General features: G+C 32.2%; 2 protein-coding genes across 2 annotated transcripts; both read left to right on the top strand.

The window, feature by feature from the left end:
- Positions 1-3,242: 3,242 nt before the first annotated feature.
- Positions 3,243-6,457, top strand: LOC110735672 (peroxidase 12-like). Its single transcript, XM_021915859.1, has 3 exons — positions 3,243-3,549; positions 3,786-3,980; positions 5,634-6,457. The coding sequence occupies exons 1-3, from the start codon at positions 3,316-3,318 to the stop codon at positions 6,258-6,260; spliced, it is 1,056 nt and encodes a 351-aa protein (XP_021771551.1). The 5' UTR covers positions 3,243-3,315; the 3' UTR covers positions 6,261-6,457.
- Positions 6,458-10,057: 3,600 nt separating this feature from the next.
- Positions 10,058-12,672, top strand: LOC110735671 (peroxidase 12-like). Its single transcript, XM_021915858.1, has 3 exons — positions 10,058-10,343; positions 10,680-10,874; positions 11,832-12,672. The coding sequence occupies exons 1-3, from the start codon at positions 10,110-10,112 to the stop codon at positions 12,456-12,458; spliced, it is 1,056 nt and encodes a 351-aa protein (XP_021771550.1). The 5' UTR covers positions 10,058-10,109; the 3' UTR covers positions 12,459-12,672.
- Positions 12,673-14,148: the final 1,476 nt, after the last annotated feature.

Raw genomic sequence — 14,148 nt, 5'->3', positions numbered from 1 at the left:
TTCTCTAGTTGAGCTAAAAACACTATTTGACCAATTGTGCATTTGAGAATCGGAGATGATATTATTTTATAGACATTAATAATACCTTTCTCTTAAAATAAAATTCAGATGACAAATGACGTGTTTAACAAAATATAGTTGTAAAGGTCCAACACTTCCCTATTTAACAAAACATATTGTTAACAAGGTATTTTAAAAATAAAATAAAATTATATTGTGATAATAGGAACATGATATGATCTTGAGATATATATTATATCCTAAAATTTTACGGGGCACTACGTATATTTTTATATTTTTCTAGCAGCACGTCTTGTGTGTGTCCGGTTGTAAAAGAACAAAGTAAGTCCTATAACACTGACCGAGTAATCCCTATAACACTGATAAAGTAACTCTTGTAACACTGACCAAGTAATCACAGATCGAAAAACCCTTGTATTACTGATCGAATAACCCCTGTTATGGTTGGCCACACCGTGGGACTAACCACACATAATTAAGAATTTGTGTTTTTCTAGAGCAATATTTTTTTTTTTTTTGGGGAGATCATTCTCTTCCTTGAAAATCTAATCTGTTGAATGAGATTATCCGCTAAATTTGAAAAACTATAATGTTTGTTGAGCTTAGAGGATCAACTGATCAAGTTACACGAACATGTAGCAGGAGGGAAGAAATCTCGGAAAGTAGGTGAATCAATTACGCTGCTGTTTGAAAACTTAAAACTCTTTCCCTCCCCATAAATAGTTTTTTTATATGACTAATATGAGGTTATGACTATGAGCCTCTGAACACCGAAAACTTTATCCTATACTCCGTAACTAGGATCATGATGCACATCGTATTTTGAAGAGTGAACATATAGTTCGAAAATATGAACATTTATTTGTATAATAATTACGAACATTGAGAATGAGGGATATCTCAAGTGGTTAGAGCTTCCCTCCCGATTCTAGGAGATCCCTTGATCGATTCTCACCCGCACCCATTATGGCTCTCTAAAACACCAAAAAAAAAATTAATAATTACGAACATTTCAGTCAGTCCTTTTTTCTTAATTACTTCATCAATGAAAATGAACACATATTTTTATTCAAAATAAAATAAAATAATACATGTTCGTAATTTGGAGCTATATACAAGTAAATAGTAATCATTTGGGACAACGGACAATGGTGTGCATCGTAGGCGTATGATCCTATATACTATAGGATTGTGTTAGAAAATACATTAAAAATACAATGACGATCTGTAGCATAATTTACACGATCCTCTAAAATTATTCAGTTTATATTAGGTCTCGTTCTTTTAGATTACAATAATATAACTAAATAAACTAAACATAAATATTGTTGTTGTTATTGTTAATTTCATTTTCTGAACTATAATCTTGAAAAACAATCCAAAGAGCAGGACTAAACAAACATTTATATTCAAATTTTGCAAAACAATAAAAGTTATAAAAAAAATCCATTTTCTTTTAGTGTCGAATCATACTATGTAGTTATTAAAATCCCGATCGATTAAATCTTAGAATTTTATGATTCAGGTATGTCCATACAATTTGATTTACTGTTCTATCCGATTTTACACATTCCTCTTACCTAGCGAAAACCTTACAAGTTTAAAACATGCATACAAGGCTATTTATAAATATATTTTGTCAATTATTGGTTGTTTAGTGGGTAAACAACTATTTTCTATTAATAATTAGGTAATTTTAACTTGTAATAATAAAATATTTAATTAAATTTAAATATGACATCTTGATTATGCATGTCCGTAGAATCTTATGATTCTACATTTCGATTATGAAATCCTCTTTCGATTCAAAGTACAATCTCGATTTTGAGTGAGACACAAAAAGCAATGATATAGACCTAATTGAATCACTTATTTTTTTTTTTTTTTTGATATAATAAGATTCAGTTATTGATATAAAAATCATAAGACATATAATAAGAGATTTAGTTTTATAACATACATATATAACAATTCAACTAAATAAAATAAATATTTTTCTTTCTACAAAGCTACAATCATACTTGCATACCAAACATTTTTTATACCCTCTTTCGAATTCATATCATGTTTTACAATCGTGTTCAAAGAGGGGGTTTTCTCAATCTATGTAATTGTGAAGATAAATTTCATATCATTCATATGATGCAATTAAAAGATTAACCTCTTTTATTTTTATTTATTTTTAATTTGCATAAATCTTTACCCAAAAACAATATGTACAAATTCCACGACAAGGGAACTCATTGCACTAAATAATCATCTTTTTCTTTTTCGTTATACTGCAAAATGTTTTTTTTTTTTTTTTTTTTTTTTTTTTTTTTTTTTTTTTTTTTTTTTTTTTTGCAAAAGCAAGAAAAAAAAATCCATTGTAACCTTCAAACATTGAAAAAAATCCATTGACTACCATAATGTTTTCATGATTATTTAGTTCATAATTGATAATTTTGTTTCAAGTAATCAATTATATCATTTTATTTTTGGTACGAAATAATATTATCAATATTTTTTTTATTATATCAAATTTTAGTTTTCTATAAGTAATTTTTATTCTTATTTTATAGTTTCTCGAAAATCATTTATGTTATGTTGGATTAAAATTTTCAAAAATTATATTTGCATTATTATAGATATTAGAAGAATAATTGTGTCCATTTTAAATGTGAAAAAACAAACCGATTACATTATTTATCATTCAAATAAAATGGTAGTCATTTTCATACAACCGCTGTAAAAACATCCTCAAAACATTTACATAACCTTATTTCTTTCTTTTTTTTTTTTAGAATTTATAGTTTGATTTCTTACATTATTAAGTTATCAATATATTTCGTGCATTATTTACATGGTTACATGTACTCCAATGATTGTATATACATAAGTCACTTAAAGTGGAAGTTACAATAAAGATTGAATAACGCTAAGCATTTATTAAAGCCCTAGTGGGTGTCTTCTCACCAAAAACATGAAAAAAAACCAAGTCGTGTGTCTACCATACGTCTAACGCAATAGTGTATAAAATTTACCTAATGCAAAGGATAATAGGATGAAATAACTCCTAAATCCTCGCGCAAGCTAACTAGCTAAGTCATCAATAATGTAGAATACAAACAAAATATATACTTAGTCAATATCAAAATTTCCAAGAACCACCCAATTTTTATTAGTAGAAAAAATTGATCTATTTACGTTAATGTTCATTTTCTTATATATATGGTCCCATGCAATGAACCATATCTCACAAGTCAAAAACAACTAACTAGAGTTATACAAGAGAAAAAAGAGATCATAAAAACAATGGACTCTTCAAAAATTGTCCCACTTTTTCTAGTATTGTCATCCTTAGTAGTAGGAATCTCAAAGGGTCAAAGTAGTGTACCAGTTGTGCCTGGACTTTCATACACATTTTACTCTTCTAGTTGTCCGAGTTTGGAGTCCATTATTAGAAATCATCTTTCGCAAGTTTTTCAAAGTGATATAACCCAAGCCGCCGGCTTGCTCCGCCTTCATTTTCATGATTGTTTCGTTCAGGTAAATATTAATTTATAAAATTGTAAAAACTATGCGTATATCTTGTTGACTTTTCTACCTTTTTGTAGTCGTAATAGCCTGATATGAGGTTTAGGGCAAAGGTAACTTATTAATTATTATTGTAGCATATCTTAGTTACGATAATCTTGTAATTTCTAGTGGTTTCAAAGTGGATTTTATTATTATTGCTAATCATGACTTTTCATTAATTCTTAACAATGTAATTATTTTGTAAGGGATGTGATGGTTCCGTATTGTTGGATGGATCAGCTAGTGGTCCAAGTGAGAAGGATGCTCCTCCAAACTTGACGCTTAGGTCTCAAGCATTTAAGATTATAAATGATCTTCGTGTGCTTGTGCATCAACAGTGTGGACGAGTTGTGTCTTGTGCGGATATCACTGCCCTTGCAGCTCGTGATTCTGTTAATCTGGTATAATTACTTCTACATTCCCTATGGTTTATTGAATTAGGTGATAAATATTTCTATCCTTTCAAATTATAAGACAATAAATTTTGAAACCTACATCTGACCTTAATTTCAATAATCAACTTTACCTATATTGTTATTAAAAGACTTTTACATTATCTACTAAAATAACTAACATACTTCTGTTACCATAGTACTATTATTATCCTTACCAAGTACAAAAGTTTTACTTTTGTTACCTTGTATATTATTTTTAAAGCTGTCGTACCTTTGTAATTTAGATACCAAATGAATACAATTTCAGATGCTTTATTATAGTACACGCTTTAAATAAATAAGTTAATTTATAATTTAATTCAAGTTTTTCCTTTTGAAAAAAGGTTCTAAAGACGTCCATTGAAATAAACAAATAAAGAGGACGCTCCATTTTTAGAGTCTAAGACGTGCTTGGTGAGTATGTCATGTGTATATAGTCGGATACTGAACATATCACCTACTGAACTATATGCTATAATATTTGCTTGTCTTGCTAAGCACGTTACCATCTCGTTACTTAGGACTAGTTAGGAGGGTGCCCAAGAGTCAACATTTAGATGAATAAGATAATCGCTTGTTTTAAAGTCAACTAGCGCAAATGGTGTCTAGCGTAGAGATGTCAGTAGGGCGGGTCAAATTGGAGACCCGCCCTATCCCCGCCCCAACGAGATGGGGATGGGTCTTGGTTTGGCGGGTGATGGGGCGGGGATGGGGATAAAAACCATACCCGTCATGGGTGATGGGGCGGGGGTGGATTTTAGGTTGTACCCGCCCCACCCCACCCGCCCCACTTCGTACCCGCCCCATCCCCATCCACCCTACTTTGTACCCACCCCATCCCCACATCCATGTATTTTTAAAAACAAAATTATATACTTTTATATTATTTTATAAAAAAAATTATGTATAATAAAATAGTATATTATAATACTTTGTAATACACTTATATTATAAACAAAAAAATGTATAATATTAACAATAATTTTTTTCTTTTTGCAAATTTTATTAATTGTGAAGGATTGTGCATTTGGGAGGCGGGGATTAGGCGGGTCTTAGGTGGGGATTAGGTGGGGGTGGATATCCAAGTGGGGGTTGGGGCGGGGATGGTTTTGGAATTGTACCCGCCGGGGCGGGGATTGGGATGAATTTTAGACCCGCCGCGGGGATGGGGATGGGGATGGGTATGAAAATTTTAGATGGGGATGGGGATGGGAAGGCCAAAATCCGCCCCGCCCCGCCCCATTGACATCCCTAGTCTAGCGTGAAAACAATTGGCTTATCCAAAAGAGTAGAGGACTCACCATTAAAATATACTTTTTAAACTGTAGAACTACAATAACGGATAAATATGACATTATTTTAATTTCTAATCTTTGATTTGTACGATTTTAATCATACAAACCAATGAAATACGCAGTACAAGTATTAGATACGTCTTTATTTTATTTTAATTAATTTTATTAATTTTTTTTGCCGTCCTATTGTAGTTAACTTTATTACTTGTTTTTTTAAAAAAAAGTTAACTTTTTTGCTAGTATATTTTTTTTTGGTGCACAACTTTATTACTAGTATATGCATCCACATATCCTAATTTTGTCACATCAATTGCTAAATTTATAGGCAGGTGGACCATTCTATGGCATACCCTTAGGAAGAAGGGACGGACTAAACTTTGCTACAACAGATGCAACACTAGCCAATCTACCACCTCCCTCTTTTAACACTACACAACTCCTCAATTCCTTTGCTACCAAAAACCTAAATGCCACGGACCTCGTCGCCTTATCTGGTGGCCACACCATCGGTATCAGCCATTGCACCTCTTTTACAAGTAGACTCTACCCTACTCAAGACCCTACCATGGCCCAAACTTTCGCTAACAACCTTAAGCTCACGTGTCCTACTACTAACACTGATAACACTACAAACTTGGACATTCGTACTCCTAACATTTTCGACAACAAGTATTATGTTGATCTTATGAACCGCCAAGGCTTGTTCACTTCCGATCAAGATTTGTTTACTGATTCAAGGACGAAGGGAATAGTCACAAGTTTTGCGGTTAACCAAACCTTGTTCTTTCAAAAGTTCATAGACGCGATGGTTAAAATGAGCCAACTTAATGTATTGACGGGGTCACAAGGGGAAATTCGCTCGAATTGCTCCGCAAGAAATGCTAATAGTAGCGTGGATCTCAAGACTATGGTGGATGTGGATCAAGAACAAGGAAGATTGTCACAATATTGAGTAACATTTGTACTTCAAGTAGAGTATTATTTGGAGTTTAACTATTTATTTATATATGTATGTTTGGTAAACTTTTTACGTGTAAGGTGTGACGATGTCTAGATGTGTGCCTTTGGTGTGTTATCTATATACAATATGCATGAATAAATGAGATTTAATCTCAACGAATTCCATGCTCAAGTATTGTATTTTTAATATGTTTCTCGTATCATTGGGTAACTTGCTAAGTTTCTTTGCTCCCATTTTTAGTATTAATTTACTTGCATGCAATGTTCTGACTTTGTACACTTGTGTAATTATTCCATATACGCTACCTTAACTACGAAGAATATTTGTTGGTTTTAACTTAAGAGGAAAAAAAGTCATCACATGGATCCGCGTCTTACTTGTTACCTTGATGATTCAATATTGCCCCATTTTATCACTTCTCAATCCATTTTTTTTTTTCTTAATTATATGTCGATGTACCCGTAGTGAGTGTGAATCGTGTGATCATTGCTTTATCTAATGATAAATTAAACCATTATCAATTAATTCTGTACCCTAATGGTAAAGTTAAGAGAAAATAAAGTAATCACACAATTATATAAAAAGATTCGCTACACAATCTACAATTCTATAGTCATTTGTTGTTCTAATCATCAATGACAATCCTCCTTTTCACTACAAATAGTTAAGAAATTTGTGTTGGGCCATGATCGCTTCACCTGGCCTTATTATCATAGTATTCAACAAAATAATTTAAGTTCATCAGCAATAATAAGTCCAGTTCAGTATATATAAATTTAATTAGTAAAATCCATTAGGTTTAAAGAACAAATATAATAGAGAATCAATTAAAATAAGTTTAATTTGTAAAAATAATTTTTTTTTCAGAAAACGAATAATACCTGGTTATGTTATCTTTAACTATATAATATACAAGAGTGAATTATAATCCTACATATATATGCTGGACATGGTAATATATTCAACTTGTTCCCAATACATAATTGACTTTGATGGTCAATTTACATCAACGTTGACAATTGATTTCTTTTTAATTTAATTTTTTAAATCAATATACTAAATATGTATCACATGATCTTATTACCTGACGATTTGACTAAAATATAACCTTATATGTACACTAAACCGATTATAAGGAAAATTATATCAAATGAAGTCTTATTAGATTTTTAAAAATGTGAATTTTCCAAATAGTAATTTACATAATTTTTATAATTATGAAATAAAGATATATTTAGCAATACGTACAAATCTGCATATAAAGCAATAAGATTTGTTTTGAACTTATTTTTTCTGATATGATTTAATAAAGCAAATAATAAAGTAATGAAATAAGGTGAACTAAAAATAAAATAGCCTAAGCATATGTGAGGGTTCGGTTGCTGATTATACTCACTCTGTTACCTTTTTCACCTTTTTCTTGCACCTGCATACCTTTATATAATCTTTCTAACTGATAGAATATATAAACCAATCTCGGGTTTCAACCATAAACAAGTGGAATATTTCACGCATGGTTTGCGGAGGCTCCATGTATCCACATTTCAAGCTCAAAGGGCTCTCATGTAAGGGATCGTGATAGAGTTTAAAAACATATTTGTGGATCTCAACCATAAGTTTAAACTTTTGATTAAGTTGGTCATCTAACAGATTAACACTAACTTTGTCCATTATTGTTTTCTTACACTCGCTCACCACATCAACAAATTCTGTTTCCGTAATTGTCATATATTGTATGTATGTAAACAGTATATTTTTTCCTCGAAAAAGTAATTAAAACAATCGAGAGGGGATGGAGGAGGGAAATTGAAGAGAATAACCTAATATAAGTATATGCGACGATGCGTTACCTCTAGATCGGGAGGTGGAGGTTATTAAATATATGAAAAAATTACATTCCAAAATACCTATAATGGAAATACCCTTATCTTAGTGAATCCTTTCCAACTCCAAAGTTTCATAACAAGATCGTTTTTGAGTAAAACTAACACTAGAGGAGTTGTGTGTATGTCTTGCTTTAATCCTGCAAATCGGCTTCATTCTTTTGACAAAAGAAAGTTAGTTCAACTTGTCAAATTTTATCCCGATGAATTTTCAAGCTCTTAGTTATTATTTTTTGAACATTCACTTGAAAATTTCATTGTTGATGTTCGAAATGATGAGAGATTTTGGAATTTGAAAAGTCTAAGTGAACTTTCTACGAAACTTGTTGAGACGGGAAAGTTTGAAACTCATGATCGAGTCTACTTACTTTTGAAGTTAGTGTTGATTCTTCCTGTTACAACGACAAGTGTAGAAAGAGTATTTTCCGGAATGACGCAAGTGAAAGATAAATTGCATAATAGCATGGGAGATCAAATGTTGAACGATTGTTTGATTACTTATATAGAAAGAGATTTGTTTTACAATGTTACCATGGATGATATTGTAAATCGTTATCAAAATACGAAAACTCATCGAGAGCAATTGTAATAAAATTAGTAATTTTTTAGTTGTAATACGAATTTGCATTACTTTATGAAATGAACTTTTTTATGTATTTTTTTTGTTCATTATACAAGTTTTGACTATTTTTTTTATACTTTATGCGGTCGATGGACGATGATGGGACAACTTATTAATCAAATCCTGGATCCGCCACTGCTAGAGGGGTAAATTACAAAAATACAGAAGTTTGTTAGACTTCGTCATTATTGCTAAGACTACTGTTATCTTATAGATAAAATAGAAACTAACAGAAAGAGACTTAAACATACAAAAAATGTTAATTCTAAATTAAATATATGATGATTCTTATGATCATGTAGCCAAACCAATGACAAATAATGCTATGCACTAAATCGAGACCATAATTTTTTTATTTTTTTTTTTTGAAAGAGGGACAATGACTTTGTAATTATGTTACCTACGAAATACATAGAAGAATTGGCAATTTAGAATTTTTTTGTACTACCCCTGCTTCATATTATATACAATAGTTAAAATTTTAATATCTCACAAAAAATATCCAATTTTTACACTTACACATAATGTGAAATGAAAGTAATTGATGAAAATTTATAGAAGATGGCTTTCAATAAATAAATTATCTATTCCTTTTCTCTTAAAAAATTGATAACAAAATTATCAAGCGTGTGTCTGCCATACGTAAGACTTTTGACCAAATGCCAAGGCAGATAAAAAAAAAATGCCTCAAGCCTGTGTCATTCATGCATGTGGAATATATAATCAAGACAAAAAAATAATAATTTTAGTCAATTTTCCTATTTCAACTAACCAATTACAACTAATACACCAAACTATCAAGACTATTACTCTTTTGTTTTTTTTATTATTTGTCCCACCCAGAATCTTAAATTTGAAGATAAAGAAAATATTAATGTTAACTATATTGGATAAATATAAGTAAAAATATATAAATATTAACGTGTGAGCTTGTGTGAGCTTGTTAGATTCATCACTACTATTTTTATCTCTATTAAAAAAATTTGATGAAAAATATATATTGAAAATCGTGTACATAACATATGGAGCAAAGCAAAAGAAAGGATGAAATCTTATATATAAACTCGGGTGTAAGGTGTACCTAAGGTACATTCTACTCATTTGGTATTTTTCTTTTCTCATTTTAAAATCTTGAAATGAGGAAAAAATACCCTTGGGTGCACCTACCTCTATATGCACCTCGAGTAAGGAGTACAATCTAATGAGTAGCTTATTATTATAATATTATTATATTACCCATAATATATTTTCTCCCATTCTCTACCTCTTTTATTTCTTATATATTGGCTTCTGCAATGGACAATGTTTCCAAGTCTATCTAAAACAACTTTATAGATGGCAGCCTTAAAGTTTTTGCCTCTATTCCTAGTTGTATCATCTTTAATAATAGGAGTCTCTAAGGGTCAGAGTACAATACCAGTTGTGCCTGGTCTTTCATACACATTTTATTCATCTAGTTGTCCTGGTTTGGATTTCATTATTAGAGATCATCTTTGGAAGGTTTTTCAAAGTGATATAACCCAAGCTGCTGGTTTGCTCCGCCTTCACTTCCATGATTGCTTCGTTCAGGTATATATCTACGTATGTCTGAATTTAATTGTTGCGTAGCACTAGTTGATGATACAATCAACGTGACATTTAATTATGAGGAGTATGCCAATTCAGTGTAACTCGTAAGCTTGATGGTCAATTATAGAATTAAATTTTATTTTATGTTCTGATCGAGTAGAGGGGTCAATTATTATTACTACGTACTACTGTAGTATATGACAAGTAAATGTTAGAATAGCGTTATAAGCTTGATGGTCAAGCTAGCTTAGCTAACTGATAAGGTCTATTCTACAGTATATGGATGAATTTCATTATGCATATTTTTACTCACGATGTTATGCCTTTGTATTATAGGGATGTGATGGTTCAGTGTTGTTGGATGGATCAGCTAGTGGTCCAAGTGAGAAGGATGCACCTCCAAACTTGACGCTTAGGGCTCAGGCATTTAAAATTATAAACGATCTTCGTGCCCTTGTGCATCAACAATGTGGACGGGTTGTCTCTTGTGCTGATATCACCGCCCTTGCTGCTCGTGAATCCGTATTTCAGGTATTGTTATTATCTTCTATTAAATTATGAAACTATAACCTTAGCCATTCGATAATACGTACTCTCTCTGTCCCTATTGTTTTATTGCTCCATTTGACTTTTTACGGTTTTCAAGATGTGTCTTAAAACGTCTTCATATAATTCCATTTCCATACACACAAAAAAAGTATTATAAAACCTGATATTAATAAAATATACAATGAGATGAATGTAGCAAGATTCCACGTGATTATATTATCACTTATAGATTAATATGAATTTATAGTAAAAGTTTTTGAAATTTGACCCAATTGGAGAAAAAATATTGACAGAGGGAGTTGTTAGCTAATAAAGTAATTTTAAAATGGTAGGGTTCAATTAGCTGAGGGATCGGAGTATGCAATGTATGGCTGGTTTCCCAAGAGACAAGATATGATAATTTTTTCTATGAAATTACATAAATTATTTGAATGGATTTTGTATTTGTTAGGGGTTGTCCCCAAGACCGAATATGTTGATTTGAAAATTATTAATTTTGTGTGACACAAGATTTGAATAAATGTGTTTTAGTACTGGCGGCTAAACTAGAACTTGGAAAAAATACAAAGATCCAATAAACAAATAAGGACTTTATTATTTCAAATCTAACCTCTTTTTTCTTGATTTTATTTTTGAATGATTTGAAAAATAATTTACAAGAATATTTTATTAATATTTATTAATTTGCGAACACACCTACTTGACATAAATTATGAGAAAGAGGTTAAATAATGTTAACAGACAAATTAATCAACATAACCACGTAATACCTAACACAGTAACACTATTTCCTACTCTAATCGCCTCCTAAAATTACATAAAAAATCACCTTTTGAAAAATCGTGTCTTAAAACTATATTTGTATTTTGTATGATTAATTATCCATCGTATGTAGAATTATGATCTCACACTATCATATTTTGCTTTGTGATTTTTCAGTCAGGTGGACCATTCTACTGGATTCCCTTAGGAAGAAGGGATGGCCTAAAATTTGCTACACTAAACGAAACACTAGCCAATCTACCACCCCCCTCTTTCAACACTGACCAACTCCTCAACTCCCTATCCAACAAAAACTTGAACGCCACGGACCTCGTGGCCCTCTCCGGAGGCCACACCATCGGGCGCAGCCATTGCTCCTCCTTCACCGATAGACTCTACCCTCAAGACCCTACCATGGACCAAACCTTCGCTAAAAACCTTAAACTCACGTGTCCAACAAAGACGACTGATAACACTACGAATTTGGACATTCGTACTCCTAATGTCTTTGACAATAAGTATTATGTCGACCTAATGAATCGTCAAGGCTTGTTCACTTCCGATCAAGATTTATATGCTAATTCAAAAACGAGAGATATTGTTACAAGTTTTGCCATCAACCAAAACTTGTTCTTTCAAAAGTTTATAGATGCAATGGTTAAAATGGGACAACTTCATGTATTGACGGGATCACAAGGGGAAATTCGTGCTAATTGTTCAGCAAGAAATGCTAATAAGTATGATGAGGACATCAAATCTGTGGTGGAAGTTGATCAAGAACAAGGAAAATTGTCACAATTTTAAGGAACAAACATTGTACTAAAACTTCAAGTAGATATGTATGTTTGACTAGCCTCCTACACGTAAGTGTCGATGTTTTGATGTGTGTGTTTAGTATGTTATCTTATAATAAGGTGAGGTGTGATGTCAATGAACTTGTTTGGAGCGTTTTTCTTGACTTCTTGTATCATTGGGTACAAATTGAATGGTTTCTGCCTACGTTTTCTTTTGAAAAAAATACTCCTGTTTTTAAATGATCGCATCTAAATATTGGATTAGTAGAAAAGTTGCGATATGGACAGAAGTTGTTAATATGTAAAATTGTAAAAAGTTAATCTTGTTCCATATTTAGGTAGTAATCAAATTCTTAGAAAAAAAAAGGAGATTTTTCTGTGTGGCTGGCCATACCGTGTGGCTTGGATTACTCGAGTTACTCGGTCAGGGGTTACTAGTAACCCCTCAAGTAACCCCTAACCGAGTAACCACTTGAGTAACTCATGACCGAGTAACCCCTTAAGTAACCACTGACCGAGTAACCCCTTAAGTAACCCCACAAATAACCCCAGACCGAACCCCTCAAGTAACCCCTGATGATCAAGTAACCCCTCAAGTAACTTCTGACCAAGTAACTCGAGCAAGTCCGACCACAAGGTATGGCCAGTCACATTTAAAAATTTGTAAAAAAAAAAGGCAGTACTTTAGGTAGTGATTTCCAATATGACGCCAAAACTTCATTCTAGTTAATCTTGTTCAATATTTGACTAGCTATATTTCCTACACTTGTAAAGATAGGTTTCGGGTGAAAACAATGGGTCCTTTGTCCAGACCTTTCCTGTAGGCTGAACACTGGGCTCGCCCCAAGTGATGACTGGGACGAGGATTTCCTGCACAGCAAACACACGTAAACTGGCCTCGGGGGTTGTGCTGAGAAAGGCCCCTTCGATGCTGAAGTCAGTACAGTGTTTTCTAGAGAGAGAAAACTGTGCAAGAGAATTAATTGCTTGAGGCTTAATGTGAATGAATTGAGAGTAAGAGAAGTGAAGGCATTTATACATTATTCAAATAGATTAAATAGGCCTTGAAGCCAAGTGAGTTTGCCACATTGATTGGGCCTGCTTTGACTGACTTGACATGCTTAGAAAAGTTGAACCTGCTTTGAGCTTGTAATTGGATCATTTGTGGACAGGTCCAATTGAAATAAATTGGACCCAAACAGATAGTATACACAACTTGCATGACTGATGAAGATTATCCTATGATTTCTATCGGTTATTTTGGTTGTGCTAATATATACATGATCATTGGCCGGTACAAGCTGGAAATGGTAAAAAAGGCCCATTTTGGACCCATTTTGGCCAAAGTTTCGGCCAAAAAAATTGCGCCCAAATTAAACCTGCTTTTTTCTTAAAAACAAAAATTAATTAATTTATTTATTTATAAAAAAAACGTCCAAACTCGCTGTTTCAAGTCAAAAAATAGCTTTAAGGCAAGAGAAACGGGACCAAGTGCATGAAGAAGACACGATTGTTAGGATTACTAGACAGAAGCTGGAGATATTATTTGGCTGATAGAACAATGTCTACTACAAGTGGGGGGTGAATTGTAGACTTTAAAAAATTTTGCGGAATTAAACTAACTATTAAGAGAGAAGACACTCGAAATAGGCAATGAATTATTTTACTATGTAAAGATGAATTACAAACTTAAATATTCT

Source organism: Chenopodium quinoa, unplaced genomic scaffold (genome assembly GCF_001683475.1).
Source record: "Chenopodium quinoa cultivar QQ74 unplaced genomic scaffold, ASM168347v1, whole genome shotgun sequence".
In the NCBI taxonomy this organism is placed as follows: Eukaryota; Viridiplantae; Streptophyta; class Magnoliopsida; order Caryophyllales; family Amaranthaceae; genus Chenopodium; species Chenopodium quinoa.
Note: the sequence above shows the minus strand (reverse complement) of the source record. Positions and strands in the feature narration are given on the sequence as shown.